The sequence below is a fragment of the Sarcophilus harrisii genome, chromosome 4 (genome assembly GCF_902635505.1).
Source record: "Sarcophilus harrisii chromosome 4, mSarHar1.11, whole genome shotgun sequence".
Lineage (NCBI taxonomy): Eukaryota > Metazoa > Chordata > Mammalia > Dasyuromorphia > Dasyuridae > Sarcophilus > Sarcophilus harrisii.
The window spans coordinates 325,621,234-325,643,926 of NC_045429.1; the positions used below are offsets into that span (position 1 = coordinate 325,621,234).

At 37.2% G+C, this 22,693-nt stretch overlaps 1 protein-coding gene across 1 annotated transcript in view; it reads right to left on the reverse strand.

Annotated features, from left to right (window-relative positions):
• Positions 1-12,328: 12,328 nt before the first annotated feature.
• Positions 12,329-22,693, reverse strand: part of ITGB3 (integrin subunit beta 3) — a 69,187-nt gene continuing 58,822 nt past the window's right edge. The window contains exons 13-15 of the mRNA XM_023502477.2: positions 20,563-20,682; positions 13,973-14,139; positions 12,329-13,673 (exon numbers count right to left, since the gene is read on the reverse strand). Of these exons, the coding sequence (XP_023358245.1) occupies positions 13,605-13,673; positions 13,973-14,139; positions 20,563-20,682 (356 nt within the window). The 3' untranslated portion in view covers positions 12,329-13,604. The remainder of the gene's footprint in view (positions 13,674-13,972; positions 14,140-20,562; positions 20,683-22,693) is intronic.

Below are 22,693 nucleotides of genomic sequence, written 5' to 3' on the forward strand. Positions count from 1 at the left end.
AATAAGGTGATTCGAGACAATTTCAATAGACTTGTAATGGAAAAGAGCCATCTGTATACAGAAAGAGGCAGTGAAGACTGAATGTGGATCAAAGCATAGTATTTTTCACCTTTTTGTGATGTTGTTTGCTTGGGTTTTTTTCCCTTTTCTCATGTTTTTTTCCCCTTTTGATCTGATTTTTTTCTCAGCATGACAAATATGGAAATATGTTTAGAAGAATTGTACATGTTTAATCTTTATCAGATTGCTTGCTGTTTTGGGGAGGGAGGAGTATGAGAGGAAGAAAAATTTGGAATACAAGATTTTGCTGAGGTGAATGTTAAAAACTATCTTTGCACATATTTGGAAAATAATTTTTTTTAAATAGCATTACCATTAAATCTCCTATCATTGCAAAAAAAAAAAATTTAATTTAAATGCTAACTTCTAAAAGTCTTTCCCAACCCAACCAGATGCTAATGCCTCCCTCTAAAATTACCTTGTATGTATTTTGTAAATGAGAAATGGTGCTATATTTAGATGGCCTTGAAAACAGGAGGACTTGGGTTCAAGGTGACTCTGATTTTGATCCTAAACAAGTTGATTAACCTCTGAATGCTCTTAGCAGCTCTCTAAGACTGCGATGAAAGTACCTATATGCATTTGTGAAGAGAATTTTTGTAACCATGAGTAACCTATATCAATGAAATCACAGGGCCAGTCAGATGATCTTAGGCAAATCACACAATTTCTGTTTAACTCCGTTTCCTCAACTGTAAAATGGGGATAATAATAGCCTCTACCTCAAAAGATTATGACGATCAAATAAAATATTTGTAAAATGTTTAGTACAGTATCTGGCTCATAATAGATATTATATAAATGCTGAATGCTATGACCATTTTTATTATTATTCTCTCTTTATATTTTATATATATCTATATAGTATCTATATATAGTACTTATATATGCAGAGGTATGCTGGTGAAAGTTTAACAGTCAGCTTTTTAGGGATAAAAAGGGAGGAATGCAGAATTCACTTTTAAGTTTAACTGTTATTAATATTTTATTCACTACTTTCTTAAGTCTAGGCAATCAACAAAACAATAAATCAAGCCATGATTTTTGTAACATTTGCCAATTTCTTAGTTGTAAATGCTCAAGATGAAAATTTAACAATCACCTCTTCCAAATCCATTTGAACTAGCTCAAATTATACCTATAAATATGCCATGAATAGATTGTAGGCTCTTGGAGTTAGGGAGTATTTCTTTTGTAGTTGTTTCCCCAGTCTAGTGTAGTGGCTGACTCCATAATAGGCACTTTAAAATTTTTGATTGGTTGATCCATTGACTAGTAATGCCATGTAATATGTGATTTGTCCATCAGGTGGTGCTCTACCCAAGCCACAAATTCAATAATCTTGTCAAGGTCTTTCTGAAGCACTTTCCCTGTTGCCCCTTAATGTTTACAGTACAAATTTGTTCAAATTTATCCTCACTTGCTATTAAGGGTTTTTTCAGTTCCCTATGACAGGGTTTGGTTTTCTTGTATTTTTTGTTTCATTTTTTGTAGGAAGTAGTTTTTTGTTCTTAATCTTGTCTTCTCAAATAACCTTTAGTGAAAAGGGTTCAGTGGATGGAAAAAGTACAAAATTTGACCATAAACTAGTTCAAGAACCGTTTTACGAATGTCTCACTTTAAATATTTGGCACATTCTTTAAAAACCATGTAAATCCTTTTTTTTCCTTTTGTAAATTAGATAATTCTTAGAACTTGCTAAATTTAAAATTATAAAGCAGTCCTTCACCTCCTAATTAATCTTTTCCATCAAAAAATAAGATTTTCATATTAGGTTTGCTTGAAGTTTTCAATTTTTCTCCTCAACTCCAAGGCTCCATTATAGAGTCCTCTCAGCTCTTATCTATATATACTTCATACTTGGTTGTTTTCTCAGCCTTTTGGCTAAAATGACCTTAAATGTTTTCATCTCTCTAAAGCTTAACTAAATCAAAAAAACAGGCTTTTTTTTTTACTTTGTGAAATAAAACAAACATTGGTTTAATTAATAATACAGGAATACTTTTATTATCTTTAAACAAATGGGTTTTATGGGCATGGTTGCTGAATTCATACCCATCTAAATGCAATTTTTGTAAACATTCTCAGAATTTTTAAAGTATGTATACAAGGATCAACAGCTAGGCTATAAGCTTCTTGAAGGCAGAGACTACCGAGACTGTTAAATTTACTGATGTTAGACTCTAGGTAAGCACCCAGTCAACTCCTTAAAACAAGAGTTACATGGTCAAACTGCAGTATGCCCAGAATGTTCATAGGATGACTAATTTGCAGATGGAAGGAACTTGAAAGTTCATCTGATCCAACCTTCCCATTTTACAGATGAGATTATACACAGATCATAGATCACAGAAGGTTAGGATTGAAAGGGACCTTAGTATTCACCTAATCTAGTCCAATGCTACTTTGGACAAAGGAAAATCCAGAAAAATTAAGTGACTTTTCCAGGTCACATAGGTATTATATGGAAGGGATGGGATTTGATCCAGGGCTTTTGATCCAAAACTCATCACACCGCAGTAAGTTGGAGGAAACACTTGAAAAATGATCAATAGTGATTAGAAACACTGGAAGAGTAATTGCACTATATTACATTACACACAACAGAAGTGAACTGATTTTTATAGAAAGGATGGGTGGAGGCCATCATTGGACCACCAAGATTCTTCTTTGTTCTTAAGGAAGCAGTCCTACTGGCAAGCAAAGCATTTCTTACACTCCCATTACCCCAATTCTTCCTAGTAATGTTGTCATACACAAATGCATGAGTCACCAAGAAATACACAATGATGGATTAGGTGGAACCCAGGCCAATTATGAAACCATTTCCTTATGAACTGTTTTTCAGGGACTCCCTTAGAGAGGAATTTATTGCTTGTAGATTCATATTTTCTAGATAGCTTCATTTTGCAATCATATTTCAGTGTATACTGGATGACACAGTATGTGAAAAAAAATGCCCTCCCCTAAATTAAGAGGTAGGAAAGTAAGTATGACTATGATATGTAATGGAAACATTGAACAAGGACTATTATGTTCCCAACCCCACTCCTTACAAACTATGTAACCTTGGGCTATGATATAATAATAATGTTATATGATATATAATATAATGACAAATATGATATAAAATGTGATATTTATTATAGTATTTTGTTATGTTTTATATAATATAGTCTGTATTATATTTTATATAACATAATCATATATTATTAAAATAATAATTCACATTTATGCAGGACCATAAAGATCATGTAATACTTTCTCTGTAGTGTAAATCTTGTCATCCCCATTTTTCTAATAGATAAACTGAGATAAGCTCAAAAAGGCTAAGTTATTAGCCTAGAATTTCATAACTGCTGACAGAGTAGGAATTCAGGCTCAAATTTCCTGACTCCTGACTTCCTTTCTCTTACTCACTTGACCTCTTCCTCATCTTGACCCTTCTGCATCATTTGATACTACTGACCACCCTATCTTGAATATTTCCTCCTCTCTAGCTTTTATGATACTGCTTTCTCATAGGTTCTCTTCTCAACCATCTGACCACTTCTGAGTCTCCTTCACTAAATCATCACTGATATACTGCCTCCCTCTTCCCCATGGTTTTATCCAGCACCCTTTACTCTGCTGTTTCTTGGTAACCTCATTAGCTTCCCACCCTATACTCTTTGACCTAAGGACACTGGCGTCCTCCACCAAGACTAACCATATCCAACTCAAGATATTTTCTCTGACTAGCCCCCATGCCTGGAATATTCTGCCTCCTCATCTCCATCTCCTTGATTTCCTGATTTCTTTTCAGTCCCAATAAAGACTTCACCTTTTGCAAGAACCCTTCTCCCATCTAAATTCTATTACCATCCCCCTCTGTAGTTATTTCCTATTTTTCTTCATACCAATTTGTTTCCCATCTCCCCCATTGATTATGAGTTCCTCTGCCTTTCTGATATCAAATTGTGTGTCACCCTACAGATATTGATCATGACTGACATTGGTAAATTAGAGTAAAGATCAAGCAGTAAAGAGATGTTGAGCCCCAAATTCAATTCAACAATCTTTGATATTGCCTAATAAATATCTAGATCACTGGACAGTTTCTACTCTTACAATGATACTCATGATCTGGTATCCTTTTGGAGAGCTGTGTTTTAAGAGATCAAAGAATACATTATCTTTAAAGAACTAGGGGGAGAGGAGAGGTGAAGAGGGATGTGTATGTGTATGTGTTTGTATATATTTATATAGTACACATAAATATATCCTTTCTTAACTGTAGCCTATTTGGGGGTGGTATGGGGATAAAAGGGGAGAAAGAAAAATCTAAAAAAGGTATACAGTAGAGGACAAAAGAACAATTTGCAAGGAAATAAAGAAAAGATGAAAGCTTATGAAGATAATTTTTTCTACTAATATATATGCTTTCTTGAAGTGGTAATTTGTTGTTATATATTTTGAATCCTCCCTGAGTTCTACTATTCTGCTGGGCATATTGACAATGTTCTTTTGTTTTTGTATTCCTTCTCTGTTTTTTTATTTTGTTTTTTTAATAAAATACATTTTTAAAAAAGAATTCTGATAAGCTTTTGTTTAAAGGGAATTGAATATACATCAAGGTGACTGATAAAAATAACATTTTCATGGCTTTAGAAATTTTTAGTGAATGGAATAAACATGAATTTTCCTGGTTTCTCTTCCCCACCCCACCCCCATCACATTTTATATTGCATTATATTTTCCTTTATACATGTATTTTTTTTTTTTTTTTTGGCTGAGACAACTGGGATTAAGTGACTTGCTCAAGGTCACACAGCTAGGAAGTATTAAGTATCTAAGGTCTGATTTGAACTCAGGTCCTCCTGACTTCAGGGCCGGCACTCTATGCACTGTGCCATCTAACTACCCCATTTTATATATGTATTAGCCCCCAGCCCCAGTAGAAAGTAAAGTTTTTAAGGACAGTGTTGATGAAACTTTTTATTACTTTTTTTTTTTTTTGACTTAACATCCCTTCCCTCTAACTTGTATATTATAGTTAATGGGTGTTTGATAAATTCTTGTCGAATTGGTAGAGGCTTCATTTGCACTACTATTATCATCTAGAAATATTTAATTGATGGGAACCCTGAAAAGATGCAGGTTTGAGGTCATCCTAGAGGATTAGAAGATCAAAAATTTTCTTCAAAGCATCTCATCATAAATAATAAAGAATAGAGACTGTGTATATTTATTCATATTGCATAACTAGATGTAGTACTAAGAATATATGGATTTTTGTAAGAGTATGACTTCAGATGTATGATAATATGCATTACTTAGAAAAAGACAAAATCAGAGATAAATATAGCATATTAAAAAATTGTGAGCTCCTCAAGGATCTTTTATCTCTTTGTGTAAACCAAGTGCCCAGCATATGGTAGACATTTATTCAATGTTTATTGATTGACCGAATTGCACACTAAAACTTTTGATAGTACTATTTCCATCCTCCTTCCATATTATTTAATATTAGTCCTATTAAATAGAATTAAAAAGGCTAAAAATCATAGAATATTTTAAAATCAAGTAGAAATATCTTGATCATCCATACTACTACTTTCTAACATCGGTATTAGTTGCTGAGAATCAGTTATAGTTACCAAATCTCTAACTTGAGAAGGCACTTTGCACCAGTTTAAGATACCTGTATTCTCAATGACCAAGAAGGTGAGCTGGTGAATTGATCAAGTTCAAGGAGTTCTGAGCTGCAATAGGTTTTGACCCTATTGTCCATCCTGTTTGGTATGGATATGATGAGTCTCCCAGAGGATAAGAGAAAGAGCCACTAGGCTCCCTAAAGTAGGTGCAAAATAACCCAGAATGGAAAAAGAACAAATCAAAGTTCTCATGGGTATCAGGAAAGTAAACTCATGAGAAGCCCCTACATACCCAACCCAAGAGAAGAGAAAGGAAAAGGGTAAAGGAAAATGGACTCGCAATTGATATTGGCTTGCAAATACCAACAGGAAGAATTACCTGTGTGATTTAATGAATCTTTCCATTATATTTGCACAATGGGGTGTCATTTTCACCCACCTCCATTTCTCAAACACATCTAATCACTTAACCCTAATGCCCAAAATATATTGAATCATGAAGAGAAAAAAAATCTTACAATAAATAGGACTCACTGAGTTGTTGGTATTTGTATACTGAGATTGAAAATACTTACCCTACCAATCTTGATTCCAAAGGACTGGTAATGAAATACATTTCTCTCCTCTAAGAAGAGAGGTACGTACTACAGGTGCAGAAAATGGTATCCAGTGCCAAGTATGGTCAATGAATGTGTAAGTTTGTTTTGTTTCACTGTTCCAAGGGAGAGTCATACTGGGTAGTCATATGGGAAGTCACCGAAGTAAAATGCACCCATAAAACCAGTAAAAAATATAAATCACAGCTTCAGCTTCTGAAAGATAGGTCTGTACAATATCTCCTGTTATACAACTCTCAGGCTAATGAAAACACATACTTAATTTCAAATAATTAGCAGAAGTAAAAAAAGATTTAAAAAAAAAAACTCATTATGGCCTAATATAGGATGGTGACAGTGGTTCTAATTATAATCTTTGCCTCTATACTTTACCTAATCAGAACCACTGGAACATTTTCTTGCATAGAAGCTTAATATAAAAAAATACTGCCAAATATCTTATCTTGTAGTTTTTTCTTTCCCATGACCCGAACCTTTTTTTCTTTTTTGCTCTTATGTAGTGTGTGTTTTTAATCATGTTTAAGAGAAAACAAAAATAGGAGACTTGGCTAGGATAGAAGAGGGGGATTATTCATTTTGGATAGGTATCAACCAGAAGACAATCCAAAATGTTAAAGCAAGTGGGCCAATGGTTGCTGAAAATTAATTTTAAGCTCACAGGAATCAATGTTAGGCTTGAAAGTCAGTCCTAAGAAAGAAAAAGGTTTGAGACAGTTGTCAGGATTGTAGATTTAATCCTGGAAAAGAGACTTTTGTGGTCATCTAATCCAATACCAACCCCCCCGCCATATTACAGATGAAAAAACTGAGGCTGGTCCAAGGTCACTCAGGTAATGAGTGGCAGAGTCATAGCCTCACTCATAAGATTAATCTACACTCCTATAATTTCTGATGTAAATCTGTTTGTCAAGTAGCCAGGTATTAGAATGATATAGCAATATTTTGTGCTATTAAAAATGACATAAATTATGAAGAAGAGCTTGATTAAGTTTATATAGGTATTATAGTTTGGCCTGTGATTTCATTGTTATAAGGAGTTCCCGCTGACAAACTCTGACAAAGAGTCAGGCACATTCTCTGCAACTGATGGATTTATAGAACTGCCGGGAGCACTGGGGAAATAAGAAGACTTTCTCAAAGTCATAATGAGTGTCAGAGTTAAGATTGAAACCCACATTTCTTAGCTTAAGTTAGCACACAACAGCATTCTGTCACTGTGTCTCTCCCTCTTCCTGTATGAGTATGAGTATGTGTAAGTATCTTTTTTAATCAAGAGTGAGCTTCAAAAGAGTCCAAAATCCTCCAGCTCTTGCCAGATACCTCCAGGACAATCACCATGTGATGCTTATTTTATGATTATCATTCTGTGTTAAGGCAAAGACACATTCTCTTCACCCAAAGGGCAGAAAATAACACCAGAAGTCTGAAAACATTTGCTTTTGGCTAGCTTCTTTTGGAAGGCACTTTTAATTCAATGTTACACAACTCAGACAGAGGAGATGGCTAAATGGGGAAAGCACATGAGTAATAGATACCAGAACATTGACGGAGAGGAATTTCTTAAAGTTACGCATATGCCCCATGAATAGCTGGAAAGTAAAGAGTTGATTCCATATGTGGCAGTGTAGGTCAGCTGGGATCCAGGAATATTCAGAGTTCCCCCTTCTCTCTGTAAGTGCTCAGAAGGTTAAGCATGAATGACACACACAGTGTCCACCCTCTCCTTCCCAGACTCCTTGCCTTTGTCTTATGCCAAAATATAATTCAGATTTTTAGCCTAGGTAATGCCCAACAAGCCAGTTCAATGGAACTATCTGTTTTAGCCTTGTATATACAAAGCCCAAAGTTCATCACAGATTTCCTACTAACTGGTGATTGATACAGGTTGTATAAGCCCAGGAATTTTACTCAGTAGTCTTCCCAGAGACATTGATCAAATCTTAAAATAAATGTTGTTTGTTTTTCATGAATACTCTCTCCCTACCACCAGTCAAAGCTGACTGAGCTAGTCAATGTCTAAAATAATATTTTAATTTAGACCTAATGAGTCTCCCATTTTATCATCTTATACCACCTAGCTCCCTCTTAGAATTGGAAAGGTCTTGAAAATCATCTAGTTCAATCCCCTTATTTGATAAAAAATGAAACTGAGACACAGGGAGATCAAGGGATTTGGTTCAAGGTCACACAGCATGTCCCTAGAATATTTACAGTACAGTAACAGTGCTGCCATTAAAACCCAGATCTCAACTTCCCATCATTTGTTACAATTTCTCTTTTTAAGCAATCTTATCTGATGAAAATTTACTATGAATATACATTTAGACCTGCAAGGGATCTTAGAGGTCCCAGCCTTTCATTTTACAGATGAGGAACTGAGGTACAGAGAGGTTAAGTGTTTTGTCCAAGGTTACACACTAATGGGATTTAAATTCAGGTCTTTCCTATCTCCAAGACTAGCACGTTGTTCACTCTAGCATACTGCCTCTCACTTCCATATCAGAGACATCTTGTCCTTAACAGGTAAGGATTATAATTCTATGCTGAGAAGATTGCCTGCATATAGGACCCTTGCCCTATGATCTTCATATTCCCTGGGAAGAAAAATAGCAGTGTGAGAGTGGGATCAGAGTTCTGTCCTTTTCCCCCATTCCCAACTTAAGAGTTCTTTCCAGCTATGAACATCTGGGCACAGAGATATGCTTTGGCTATGGTATATTATTCTCTTCTGGCAAAAAAATGGGGAAAAAAATCAAGTTCATATGAATAAGGCAGGCTAGCACTTGAGTGCTATATGGATGAATCATTGAAGCACCATGGACTGCCATTTACTAATGAAGAAAGGACATGAGGAAAACTTAAGATTCTAATTTCCACTTCTCCCAAAAAATGAGAGCTGGCTTGTAACAAATCTGCTCTTGCTAAAATATTCCAATAGAATGTAACATCCTTGAGGGTAAGACCTTTTCATTTTATTTTATGTCTTTATACTCTTGGTGCATTGAACAATGCTTGCACATAGTAGGTACTTCAAAAATGTTATTCTACTCAGTCCTACCAACCATAACATATTGGGATTTGAATTGAAGGAATTTATTTGAATCCCTGAATTCAACTGAATTGAATTGAGGGCCAAATCTCTCAGTTCTCCTTACCAAGAAAACAAAGACCATACCAACATTCTGTAGGAACCAGATGGTGCTTGCTTATTAGCATTGTAAATCACAGAACATAATAATAGCTAACATCTGCTTAGGGCTTTAAGATTTGCAAAGAATTTTACACATTATCAGCTATCACACCATCCTTGTAAGGTAAACACTCTGATTAGCCCCATTTTTCTGGTAAGGTTCTTGAAGCTTGGAGATAATAAGATATTTGTCCAGGGTAACCAAGCTAGTCAATGTCTGAAGCACTATTTGAACTCACCTTTCCTATCTCCCTCTTAGAATTGGGAAGGAGCTGAAATCATCTATTGACAGATAATGACCCTTGGAAAATCAAGGAACTTTGCTAGAATATGCTACAGCATAATAGCAATGTTGTCATTAAAACCCAGATCTCAACTCCTTATCCTGGGCTTTTTCTAATGTATTGCATCATATTGCCTGAGTCTGGATGATGACTTTCCTGCCTCAGGACACCCTACTCAGTCCCAGCCTCACTGCTGGAGAAATCATTCCCAAGAAGGAAGCAAGAAACCTATTGGGTTTTGACCTAAGAGTGTCTCAAATCCCAACTAGTTATGGTTATTAGGACCAAACAGAACAGCACCTTTAGTATTCCAGGAAAAATCCAGAACTTCCTGGACTGGTGTCTAACAAATAACACCAGAAAAATGGCACCACGCTGACAGTATCTGTGCCCCGTCCACCTCTTAAAAATATCTTAGGGTTTCAAGACTTGAAAAGTACAACAGAGACTTTCTAGTCTATCTTTTCACTTAGTGCAGAAATAGCTAGTAATAGTTCCTATGGGGAAACTCCTTTTAGATGTTCCTAAACTTAGGAACCTAAACTTGAACTTCAACACTTTCAATCATGGAGAGCTTACTATCTCATGGAGAAGCCCACTTCATGTTTTAGAAAATATCTTTGATTATTAGGGGAAAAAATCCTTATATTAAGACAACATTTAGTCTCTTATGGCTTAAGCAATAAAACTTTAAAACTGGAAATTCAATTCAGCATGCATTTGTTGGGCACCTACTATGTGTAGTATATATTCTCTGGAAAGTACTTGTGGGGATTCAAAATCAAAAAATGCTAAAGTCCATCTCCTCAAGAAGCTTATATTCTCCTGGAAGGGACAGATGAGATCACTTGGCCCAACTCTTTCATTAAACAGGTGAAGAAAGAAACCAAGAGAAATTAAAGTGACTTGTCAAAGACTGTGTGGTAAATTAATGGCAGCCTAAGATTAGAACTCAGGTCTCCTGACTCTCTGTATTACATTCTAGTGGTTCAATCCAGGCCTAGAATCAGGAAGACCTGACACCTACTAGGTGTAACTGACCCCAAGCAAATCATTTAATCGTTATATGCCTCAGTTTTCTCAATTGAAAAATGGAGATCATATACTCATAGATTTCTTAGGTGAGGAAAAGAACCATGAGAAATTAAAGTGACTTGTCAAAGACTGTGTGAAATTAACTGGATGCTTAAGATTAGAACTAGGGTCTCTGACTCTGAATACATATCTCCGTGGTCACATCCAGGCCTAGATCGAGACCTTGTATACTCACTAGTTGTAACTACTCAGCAAATCATTTAATCTATATGCCTCGTTTTCCAATTGAAGATGAGATCATTATTATCCTCATAGATTTTCACTTGCTGAGATCAACTGAGATAATAATCTGCTGAAATCTTAACGATGCTTTAGGGACATAATAGGCTTTAATGATAGCATATTCTGTGCTCCTGCTTGTCTTGTTTTCACCCTGACACCTAGCTCCAAATAATTAGTATCACTTTGTCCAAATCTTTGACATTGCCTCTTTTTCACAGCTTCCTGAGTCAGTCTGACTGAAAATAACTGCTCAGAAATACGATTCTCTTTGGGCTAAACTTCAATGCAGATACAAGTAAGTGTGTCTCTCATCTCCTTATCTACTGCTCCAAATAGAATTAGCAATTAATAGTTTTTAGACAAGACAAGAAATTCTCGAGCAGCAGCTCAGAGTACAGTCTGACTAGAGCAAATGCCCCTAAGACAGACAGGATCTGCTGAGGTCATATGACCAATGCAGACACTAACAACTTACAGTGCGATCCCTGAGTCACTAACCCCAATAGAATTCAGCAAATAATAGTTTAAAAGAAAATTCTGAGGAGCAGAGTGGCACAGAGGATAGAGCATCACCGAAGCAGGAGACTGAGCAGAAGACAGAACTAAACTTAAGCAGGACCAAGTACTAAGCCAATTGTAGCAAAAGAAAGAAAGAAAGAAAGAAAGAAAGAAAGAAAGAAAGAAAGAAAGAAAGAAAGAAAGAAAGAAAGAAAGAAAGAAAGAAAGAAGAAAGAAACAAAGAAAGAAAGAAGAAAGAAAGAAGAAAGAAAGAAGAAAGAAAGAAAGAAAGAAAGAAAGAAAGAAAGAAAGAAAGAAAGAAAGAAAGAAAGAAAATTTATTTGAGCTACAGGTGTTTTCTCTAAGTTCTGAGTATTCTGGAAAGGAAAGAGACAAGGCTACTTATTTGTGGACTCTTAGGTTAGTCATTGTGTTAAAAAGGGGGTGTTCAGACCACACACAAAAATAACCACAAAGGTAAATAGACTCAGAGACTTAGAACTGAAAGGGAACTTGGGAGTCATCCAGTTCATCCCTCTCATTTTACAAATGAGGAAAGTGAAGCACAAAGTTTAAATGACTTGGTAAAGGTTGCAGAGATCAAAAGTGGCAGCTAGAGGCAGCTAGGTGGTGCAATAGATAGAACACCAGCCCTGAAGTCAGGAGGACCTGAGGAGGTCCTCAGATACTTAACACTTCCTAGCTGTGTGACCCTGGGCAAGTCACTTAACCCCAATTGCCTCAGCAAAAAAAAAAAAAAAAAAAAAAAGTGGTAGCTAGTTTTCCAACCCAAGCTCTGACACTAAATCTCATGGGCTTTCCTCCCAGGTCCATCATTCTACTCCTGTACCTCTTGCTCATCAGGTATAGAGGCTCATAGATATGGTCCCTCTTAACACTTTCATGAGATGAGGTCAATGTGAGTAGACCAATGTGTGGGTACAATTCACAGAGGAACATAATGGGATCACAGAGAGTGAACAGAACATTTGAAGTGTCAATGCCCAGTTTTCTGCATCTCAGCCCATCACCTTCCTGAAAGAGGAATTGTTTTTGCTGGAGCGAGCCAAATTTTCCATACCAATGGTAGTTGGAAGTAGATGAAATGGTATTAGCATAGGGAGGTTAGCCTCAGTTAAATAGATTTGAGAATTCCCTGTTATATACCTGTGCACCCTAAATCAGAATTTTTTCCATCAATAATAGCTCAGCCACCCCAACTACTCTAGCTGAAGGACATGGATTCCCTTCAAGGAAAATAGTGGGGAGAGAGAGAGAGAGAGAGAGAGAGAGAGAGAGAGAGAAACAATGAGCATGGACTGTCGACCCCATTAGCTAAGACCACCAGAGAGCCCTGCAGAATTATTCCAGAGAAACAAAGCCCAATGTTCTGTTCCTTGGCTTCTCCTTTATCCAATCTGAGAAGAGAGGAATGGAAATGAGGCCATATTGTCACATCCACATATACTGAGGTGACAAAAAATAAAGCCCAATGATTTCTACTAACGGTCCTAGGTAACTGAGTCAGTTCCAGGTGCCATAGACTACTCATGATGGGGAAGCCAGGACTTGGTGAAGGCTTTATCCTTCTCTCCTCCCCAACCCCAGACTTAGCTATATTCCTGCCTTTTTGGGGGGGAAGTCTGGCTCATATGAGGTGAGATGGTTTCTCACTGAGGTAATGAGGCCCAAATGCTCTGCTAGGGAGAGCTAAATGAGAAAAAAAAAAAGGATCCCTGAAGTAAGTGCTCACCCCCCCCAAAAAAAAAAAGCTGGTTGAGGTATTTCCCTCAGAAATGTTAAATTACACACACACACACACACACACACACACACACACAGGGAAATGTCCAGAGGGAGACACATCTCTCACACACACATCTTCATGTTCCTCCCTATCCCCTTTCCCTGCTCCTGGATCCTACAACATCCATCCAATCCTCTGTAAACATGGGGGAGGAAACATCCACAATCCTTGACTCTGCTGATGGCAAGGATCCCATTAGGAATTCCCACGGTAGGCGATATTGGTGAAAGTAGATGTGGCTTCTTTATACAATGGGTTGTTCGCCTGCAGAAAGAACAACAAAGTCTCTCAGAATGACCCCTTGATGCTTCTTGATCCTGCAAGTTTGACACTATACATAGCTGGGGACTTTGACGAAGACAGCCTTCTCTCCATTTCCCTGGCTACCGAAGCTATGGCTTACTTCAATTCCATATCAGTATTTGGATTGGCAATATTAAAAAGGAAGGGAAAGTTAAATGTAGTGCAATACCAGCCTACCGCTATTTCTAAGGGGATAAATCCTAGAATTTCCCTTTATTCAGACCAACTCATCCCAGCCCAACCCAGTCCACTTCACTCACTGTGTCCCACTTGGCTCTGGCTCTTTCTTCTTCAAATTTAGCAAATTCCCTTCGGTCATGGATGGTGATTAGAAGCTTCCAAATGAGCAGTGTGGCCAAGCCAATAAGTAAGATGGCTCCCATCACTGAAAGCAGGACCACCAGGATATCAGGACCTTTGGGACAATCTGTCAGAGAAAAAGAGAGAGCCGAGATTAAAACAGGAGAAACTTAAACTGGAAATAAAGAACTTCTTAGCCATTAGAATAATAAGATACTGAAGTGAAAATACAAAAGAGGCTATAAAGTTTCCACCTGGGGACAGAAATCTTTTTATTTGTTGAGTCTTTTAAAAATTTTATTTTTCCCAATTACATGTAAAAACAATTTTTTTATTGAAGCTTTTTATTTTCAAAACATATGCCTATATTAGGGACAGAAATCTTCAAGGAGAAAAAACAAAAAAAAGAAAAAGAAAAGAGGGTCATTGAAGTAGTTTTTAAATGTACAGAAAAAGACAGAAAGAAGGCCAAAAAGAAATTTAGACAAGAAGTATAGCTTTGAAAGCTATATGTTGATGAATTTATTATATGTACAAAATATTATATTTGTATCTATGAATCCTCCATTCAAGCCAGCGTATATGGAGGGAGATGCAACTTCTGATTGGCTGAGAGGATATAGAGCTTAAGGCTACATACCTGACAGAACTAACTTGTTTCAGTTGGTTCCAGCAAGTTTTTGGGAAAGAAATGTGGAGAAAAGACCTCAAGGAAGGCTGTGATGAAAGAAGGACTTTGACAGTTCTCCAGGCCACACATATAGGAACTGGCTTCCCACATGTCTGCATCTCAGAGGCAGACCACATCACTGAGAGCTTTTCCCCACATGCCTTAGGCTCACTCTTCTATCAGCCAAACAGAAATAACAGCTCCCTCCACATACTTAGCAGCAGCACACAAAACTGCCCAAAACTTGAGAGGGAGCCCCATTACATATACTGGAAATGAAAAGTAAGTTATATATAATACAGTTTTGCGTATAATCCTTGTTCCCTGTTCTACTATATATATAGAATTTTTTTTTTAATTTGGGGTTTGTTAAATTCAGAATAAAAAGAAAGAGATGGACAGAGATGTGAAGGGAGAAAACAAGAGAGAAACAGAGAGAGAGAGCAAGAGAGCAAAAGAGCGAGAGAGAGAAAGAGAAACAGAGAGGAATAGAGGGTGAGAGAAAGAGGGAAAAGGAGGTAGGAAAGGAAGAATGGAAGGAAAGAAAAGGGAGAGAAAGGGTGGAAGAGAGAAAGAGGGAAGGAGAAAAAAGGAAGAAAGGAAAGAAAAAGAGATGAAAGGAGGGAGAGGGAAGAAGGAAGGAAGGAAAAGAAGAAGGGAGAGCAGGAGAAGGAAGAGGGAGATGAAGGAAGGGAAAAAGGAAGAGGGGGAAGACAGGGAAGGAGGAAGAAGGAGAGAGGGAGAGGGAAGGAGGAGGAAGAAAGGAGGGGGAGGAGAAAAAAACAAATAAACTACCCTGAAGATATTCATATGAACAAAGAAGTAGGAATCTAGAACAAATGATTCCTTAGAATTTCACCCAGCTCTAAGTGCTAGGATTCCAAGGCTCTGTCCTAGACACTTCTCTCTCTACACTCTTTCATGGTGGACACATCAACCCCTATGGATAAACAAATGACTCACTGATAAACAATGTTTTCCAATCTCATATCTTTCCTGAGCTCCAATCCTGTATCTCTTCCAACTGTCTGTTTAACATGTTTATCTAGAGATCATGGACACCAACATATCCAAAAAAGAACTCATTATTCCCTCCCTTAAAACATCATTTCTTCCAACTTTTCTGTTTCTGATCATACCATAACTATTCTTAAAAGTACCAGATTCACAATTCAGAATCCTCCCATCCCATATCAAACCTCAAACCAACTGCCAAGTCTAAGATATTCTATCTTCTGAATCTCTCTTAAATTATTCTCTACTCTTTGCTTACAACACAACCATGCTAATCCAGGCACTCATCACAGTTCACCTGGACATTTAGAGTACCTTTAGTGGTCTCCCTGTAACCAGTCCTTAATCTATGTTCCACATGCCTGCCCGAGGGAGATTTCTAAAGTTTGTTGTTTCTATTGAGTCACTTCAGTCATATATATCTGACTCTTCACGACCTCATTTTGGGGGCTTTCCAGGCAACGATACTGGAGTGGTTTGCCATTTCCTTCTCTAGATCATAATTAGAAAGGAGGAAACTGAGGCAAATAGGAGGGTAACACAGTTGGTAAATGCCTGAGGTCAGATTTGAACTCATGCAAATGAATCTTCTTCTGATTCTAAGCCCAGTGCTCTATCTATTACACCAACTAAACTGCTGTTCAGGTGACTGTCTATCACATATATGCTGAAGAAGCTTCATTGACCTGAGAATTAAATATGAACTCCCGTGCTTGGCATTCAAAGCCCTTCACAATATGACCCCAGCCTACCTTTCCTGACATAACTTATTATTGGTCAACTGAGTAGTATAGTGGATAGATTACTGAGTCTGAGTTCAAATCCAGCTTCACATACTTACTGGATATTTGAACTTGGGCAAGTCACTTAACCTCTATGTACTTCAGTTTCCTCGATTGTAAAATAGGGATAATAATAGCATCTATCTCCCAGTGTTATTGTGATGACCAAATGAGATAATATTTGTAAAATTTTAGCCTGGCACATAGTAAACAAAAAAAATAAATGCCAGTTATTATTATTAGGACAGCTAGGAGATACAATAGATAGAGTGTCCAATTGGAATCAGGAAGATTCATTTTCCTGAATTGAAATCTGGCCTCAGACACTGACTAACTAAGTGATTCTGGGCAAGTTACTTAACCCTGTTTGCCTCAGTTTCCTTAACTGTAAAATAACCTGGAGAAGAAGATGGCAGACCACTCCAGTATCTTTGCCAAGAAAACCCCAAATAGGGTCACAAAGAGTCAGACATGACTAAAATAACTGAATAATTACAAGCTATTATTTATTACTCAAGAACTATATACTCTCTAACTATATACTCTATCTAAACTGTCTTGGTTTATATTTTGGGTTCATATCATTGTATCTCCCATCTGTCTGCCTTTATCCAGTTCCCGTGCCTAAAATGATTTCCCTCCTCACTTCAGGCCCTTGGAACTACTCTCTAGAAGGCCTCAGCTCCTATGTCAACCCCATCAAGAGGCTTTTTCCTAATCTCCCTCATTATTAGTAATACATTACTCCCCTACTCACTTTGTATTTAGCCTGTGTGTGCTTATCCCTCAAGACAATGTAAGATCACTAAGGGCAAAAAATTCATCGTGGTACGCTCTGCAATCCCAATACTTGCATGTCTCCTGGCACAGAGAAAGCTCTTAAGTAATGAATGTTGATTAATTAATAAACTGATTTTCTGCTGAGCAAGATAATCATCAGTGATGCTTGGATTCTTTCTAAATATTTAATTGCAACCAAAAAACTATGAACTTATTTCCTGTCTACTTCCTACTAACCTCTAACTCCACATAACTGTACTCCACCCTAATGGGTAGGTGTAAGGGAAGCTCTGCTGAGCTCTGAGATATCTTGATAAGCTGTGATCTATTTAGCAAGTGATTATATATATATATATATATATGTAGATATAATATATACTCACATTCATATATGTGTTTATCAAATGAAACAACATGTAAAAAATTTGCAAATTGTAAAGTTCTACAAAAATAAGAGCTACTATATAGACACACATACCTGTATGTACAAATGTGGATTTAGTAATATCTGGAAAGTAGAACATACTTTTCTTCTTTTTGTTCTCCCCTCCCTCCTAGCTTCTCTCTCCCCACCCCCAAGACCTATACCCCACACACTGTGCAAGAAAAACAAATGTGGACTGGCTATTTCCTGTCCCGCCAGATTATAGCCTCTGACTATAATTAAAGGAGTCCCTTGGGAAAAGCTGTAAAATTCTGATGTCTGGTTTCTAGGGCCCAGAGCCTCTGTTTTTCTAGGGAAAAGTCATTTTGAATTCTCTGGTAGAAGAAAGAGGAGCCAGCAACTTAGACCCCATAGTTAGATATTCCCAGATGCTACTCTGGTGATTGAGATTGAGGCAGAATGGAGGCTGGCCTTGAAAAGTTGTCCTGAATGGTTTAAACATTCACCTGCAGGGAGCTGGACCCCATGATCTCTTGAAATAACTGCAGTACAAGGGTCTAGAATATGAATATGGAGTAGAGTTAAGCAAATCAGAAAGGTTGTTGTTGTATTCAGTTATTTCAGTCATGTCCAACTCTTTGTAACCCCATTTGAGGTTTTTTTTGTTTGTTTGTTTGTTTGTTTTGGCAAAGATACTAGAGGGGGTTTCTCCAACTTTTCTTTCTCCAACTCATTTTATAGATTAAAAAAAAAAAAAAAAAAGTTTAAGGCAAAGAGTCTTAAATGACTTAGCTAGAAACACACAGTGTTTGATGCCAGATTTGAAGTCAGCAAGTTTTCCTAACTTTAGGCCCAGAATTCTATCCACTAGCTGTCCTATATAGGAAGGAGAGGACTTTCCCTTCTGGAGGGATACAGAAGTGAGAGAAATGCTTGGTTTCCTAAAAAGATTCAGGGATGTTAATAACCCTTCTGACATTCTTCAGGATACACTTTGGATCCAGATGAGGGTTTCCTAATGTAAAAGCCCTGCATCTTCCCTCCAGTCTGCTCTCTATTCCCATTCTCTTCTTCATCCCTCACCTTTGAACCCCCAAAAGGGAAAGAAAGGAATAAAAAGAGATGGGGGGGAATGGAAATTCCTCTACATTTATTTGTATTATAGAAATAACAGCAACTGGTTTCATATAGTACTTTAAAAGTTTTGTCTTATGAAATAAGTACTTTATAAGCATTATAATGTCTCATTTACACTATCATTATTGCTATTGTTCAAAATAATGAAACTGAGACTTGAAAAAGGTGAAGTACTTTTCCTATGACAATACTGAAAGATCAGAGACCCAGGTTGTCTGGTTGAGTCTTGAATCAAAATAAGATGGCTTTGTTCTTTCCCTTCTCTCCCCAAACAAATACTTTCCACCTTTTCTTCCCCATGACTATATCCCCAAAGGACATGATTCACCAAAGAAAATCATGTGCTGTCTCTCTCTGCCTTCCCTCTTTTTAGGTCTCCAGGAAAGAGGTAAAGGCCCTGGGTGGGGCTCCTAGGCAATATTCTACAACAACCTTGGGTGACAGAGGAGGGGATGTAAAATCAGCCCCTAAGTAGCATCCTTTTTTATGGAGGCTCACCCAAGTGTGTTCTGTCCCCTCTTAAAACTCGCTGGCACCAGATGCCCCCCTCTATACAACCAAGTATAATCCAGCATCCAACAGAAAAATAAATATGGCTGACCTTGCCGCCAAGGACACCTTGCCTTCTCCTTTGATATGCTGGCTATACTTTTTGGTTCATCTGAGATCCTAGACCCCAACAGGACCTCAAGAAATCATGTACTCTAAATCCCTTTCCTTTAGAAATTTAGGCTGTTACTATCTCTGTTTTAATAATAACATCATCACAACATTTCTCTAGCACTTCAAATTTTGCAAATCGACTTACAATTATCTCATTTTATTATCACAGTAATCCTGGGAAGGAGGTACTTTTGTCCCCATTTGATAGATGAGGTAACTGAGGGAAACATTAAGTAACTTGCTAGGATCACACAGCTGGTGAGCTTCTGAGACCAGATATGAATTCAGATATAGCTCAGCTCCAAGTCCAGTACTCTATTCGCTGTGCCATCTACCTCTCTTTTTACACAGGAGGTCCAGAGAAGTTAAAAAAGCTTTAAATTATAAAATAAATAGCACCCCAGTAGACAGAAATGAGCTCTTTCATTTCCAGTCCTTCCAATCCCAAGGCAGAGTTTTCATTTATATTTTCTATATCTATCCAGAGTAATTAATTAATTAACGACAACTAGCATTTATACAGCATTTTAAAAGTGCAAAGCACTTTATAAACATTTGTTGAATAAATCATTGTTTGAGTGAAAAAGTCACCACCTCTGACCCCCTACCTGCTCCCCTATCTACAATGCTGGGGCTCACTAGAGGATGCTGTATACCCATAGCTATATAACTTTTTTTAAAAGGTACATGTTAGGCTAGGCTGTCACTGCCAGTCAACTGACTTTTAGTATCACATCCCTATTTTAGCAAAAATTAAGGCAAACAGATATATTGCATTTGTCAAGATAGTTCTAGGAATCAAAGTCCTGTCTTTTCTGATACACCCTCCAAAATATGCCAAAGATTCATTTTTTTATTCCTTCCTTTTACATTGACCCATTCTTCTCTTTCTTTCTCTGTTTTGTTCTCTCACCTAAATTCGCTTTTTTTCTTTTTGTTTAACTTTTTCCCAAAATTTATTTGAAGTCTTACACAAATTCTCAGAGAGAATCACATCTCCTTGCAAAATTTCCAACTCTTAAATTGCTTCTCATCTTCATCACAGGAATATCAGCTCCAAGAGTTCGCTATAAAGCAAAGTTCTCGCTCTCCCAGTTCTGGGAGACCCACAGGTCTTACCTGGTTCATTCACCACATAAAGAATGGATTTCCCACTGGAGTCTTCATAATACTGGAACCTGACTACACAATCATCTTCATCCTTATAGGTACAGTTCACTGCTTCCATGCCAGTGTCCACTATGAGAAGATAGATAGGGAAAAAAAAACAAAAAGCTTACTTTGTCTCAGGCCCTCTAGACCTGAATGACTTGGGAAAACCCATGACCCCAAAAAGAAGTTAAATCCAAGTATAAGTAATAAAGCAAATGACAAAGAGCAAGAGACTCCTAGCTTTGAGTTAACTATCCAGCCTAGCAGTATTATCCCCCAATAATCGAGTCCTACCTCCTTTCTTCTTCCCTCCTTTATCTCCCTCTTTCTCTCTTCAGGCAATCATTTCTACTTATTAATGCAAATCACAATTTTTTTCTATTTCCCCTAACCCTAATTTTCTAACCTTAATTTTTTTTTTTCCTACTTCTCCTTTCTAAGAATATTGCATCTGACTCTCTACATTGGAGCCTGCCTTTCTGGCTCCATCTGCTTCCTCAATGACTCCACCCATCATTATTAAGCTGTACCTCTCCCCAAAGTCAACACCCAGGATATGTGAATAACCCAGTGCTTCCCACTCCCACGCTCCCAACTCTCGTCATGAACACAAGAACATTTATATGTCCTGCACTATCATCATAGCAATGCAATCATTTTGTCTATAGAGCCAAAATGTCAATATCCTCCTTCCCTCTCCTGTTCTCCCAAATCCAAAGCAAGTTAATAAAGCAGAAAGACAGATCTCTGAAGTCACCAAGTAGAACAACCCAACATGCTGGGAAAGTCAGTCATTGCCCAGTTAACCCCATACCACATCCACTCAGAATATATATATTGAATTTCTACTCAATTAAAATAAAGATTTAGAGCTAAAAAGGGTCGTAGAGGTCGTCTAGTTCTATCAAGGGCAGCTAGGTGGTTCAATGGATAGAGCACCAGATCTGGAGCCAGAAAAACTCATCTTAAGGTATTCAAATCTGGTCTCAGACACTTAGTTGCTGGTGTGATCCCGAACAAGTCACTTAACCCTGTTTGTCTCAGTGAACTCATCTATAAAATGAGCTAACAAGGAAATGGCACACTACTTCAATATCTTTGGCAAGAAAACCCCAAATAGAACTACAAAGAGTCAGATGTGCCTGAAATAATTGCACAATAACAATAAAAACAGTTCTTTTATTTTAAAATATTTAATTAGTATTTTCTTTTTCCCAAATTACATGTAAAAAGTTATTTTAACATTCACTTTTAAAATTTTGAGTTGCAAATCCTCTCCCTTCCTTTTTCCCTGCCCCTCTCATTAAGAGGGCAAGCAATTTCATGTGGGTTATACAAAACACATTTCTATATTAATAACATCAGTTCTACCTCCTCATTTTATAGAGGAGAAAACAAAAAAGAAGAAATTACTTGTATGTAACAAGTAGCAGAACTGGGATTCAAAATCACATTCCTTGACATCAAATAATGCTCTTTATCAACTGCCCTTCCTTCATTCTTGTTCTTTTAGAACTCATGTTCTTTTTAATAGTTCTCAACTTGCTTCATATATAACTATCTTGTTTTCCCAGCTAAAAGTTATAATTCAGTTTTACACCTAGTAGCGAAGCCAAATAAGCCATTAAGTCCAATTTCCTCTTTTTGCAAGTGAAGAAAATGAGAGACGGAAAGGTTAAGTAGTTTGCCATATATTTGTTATTGTTGCTCAGCCTTTGAGTAATGTCCAATTCTTCATGACCCCATGGACTTGTCCATTGGGTTTTCTTGGCAAAGCTACTAAAATGATCTACCATTTCCTTCTTCAGTGTGTCCCCATTTTACAGTTGAAGAACTGAGGAGAAAGGGGTTAAGTGATTTGTCCAGGATCGCCCAGCTAGTGAGTATTTGAGGACAGATTTGAATTCAGAAAGATGAATCTTCCTGACTTCAGGCCTACCATTCTATTCACTCAGTTGCCCAATAATAATTATAACTAGCTTTAATACTGCACTTTGCAAAGCAATTTATAAATATCTTATTTTAATCTTCAAGCCATCATTAGACAGATGAGAAAACTAAGTCAGATTTTAAATGATTTGCCCAAGGTCACATAGCT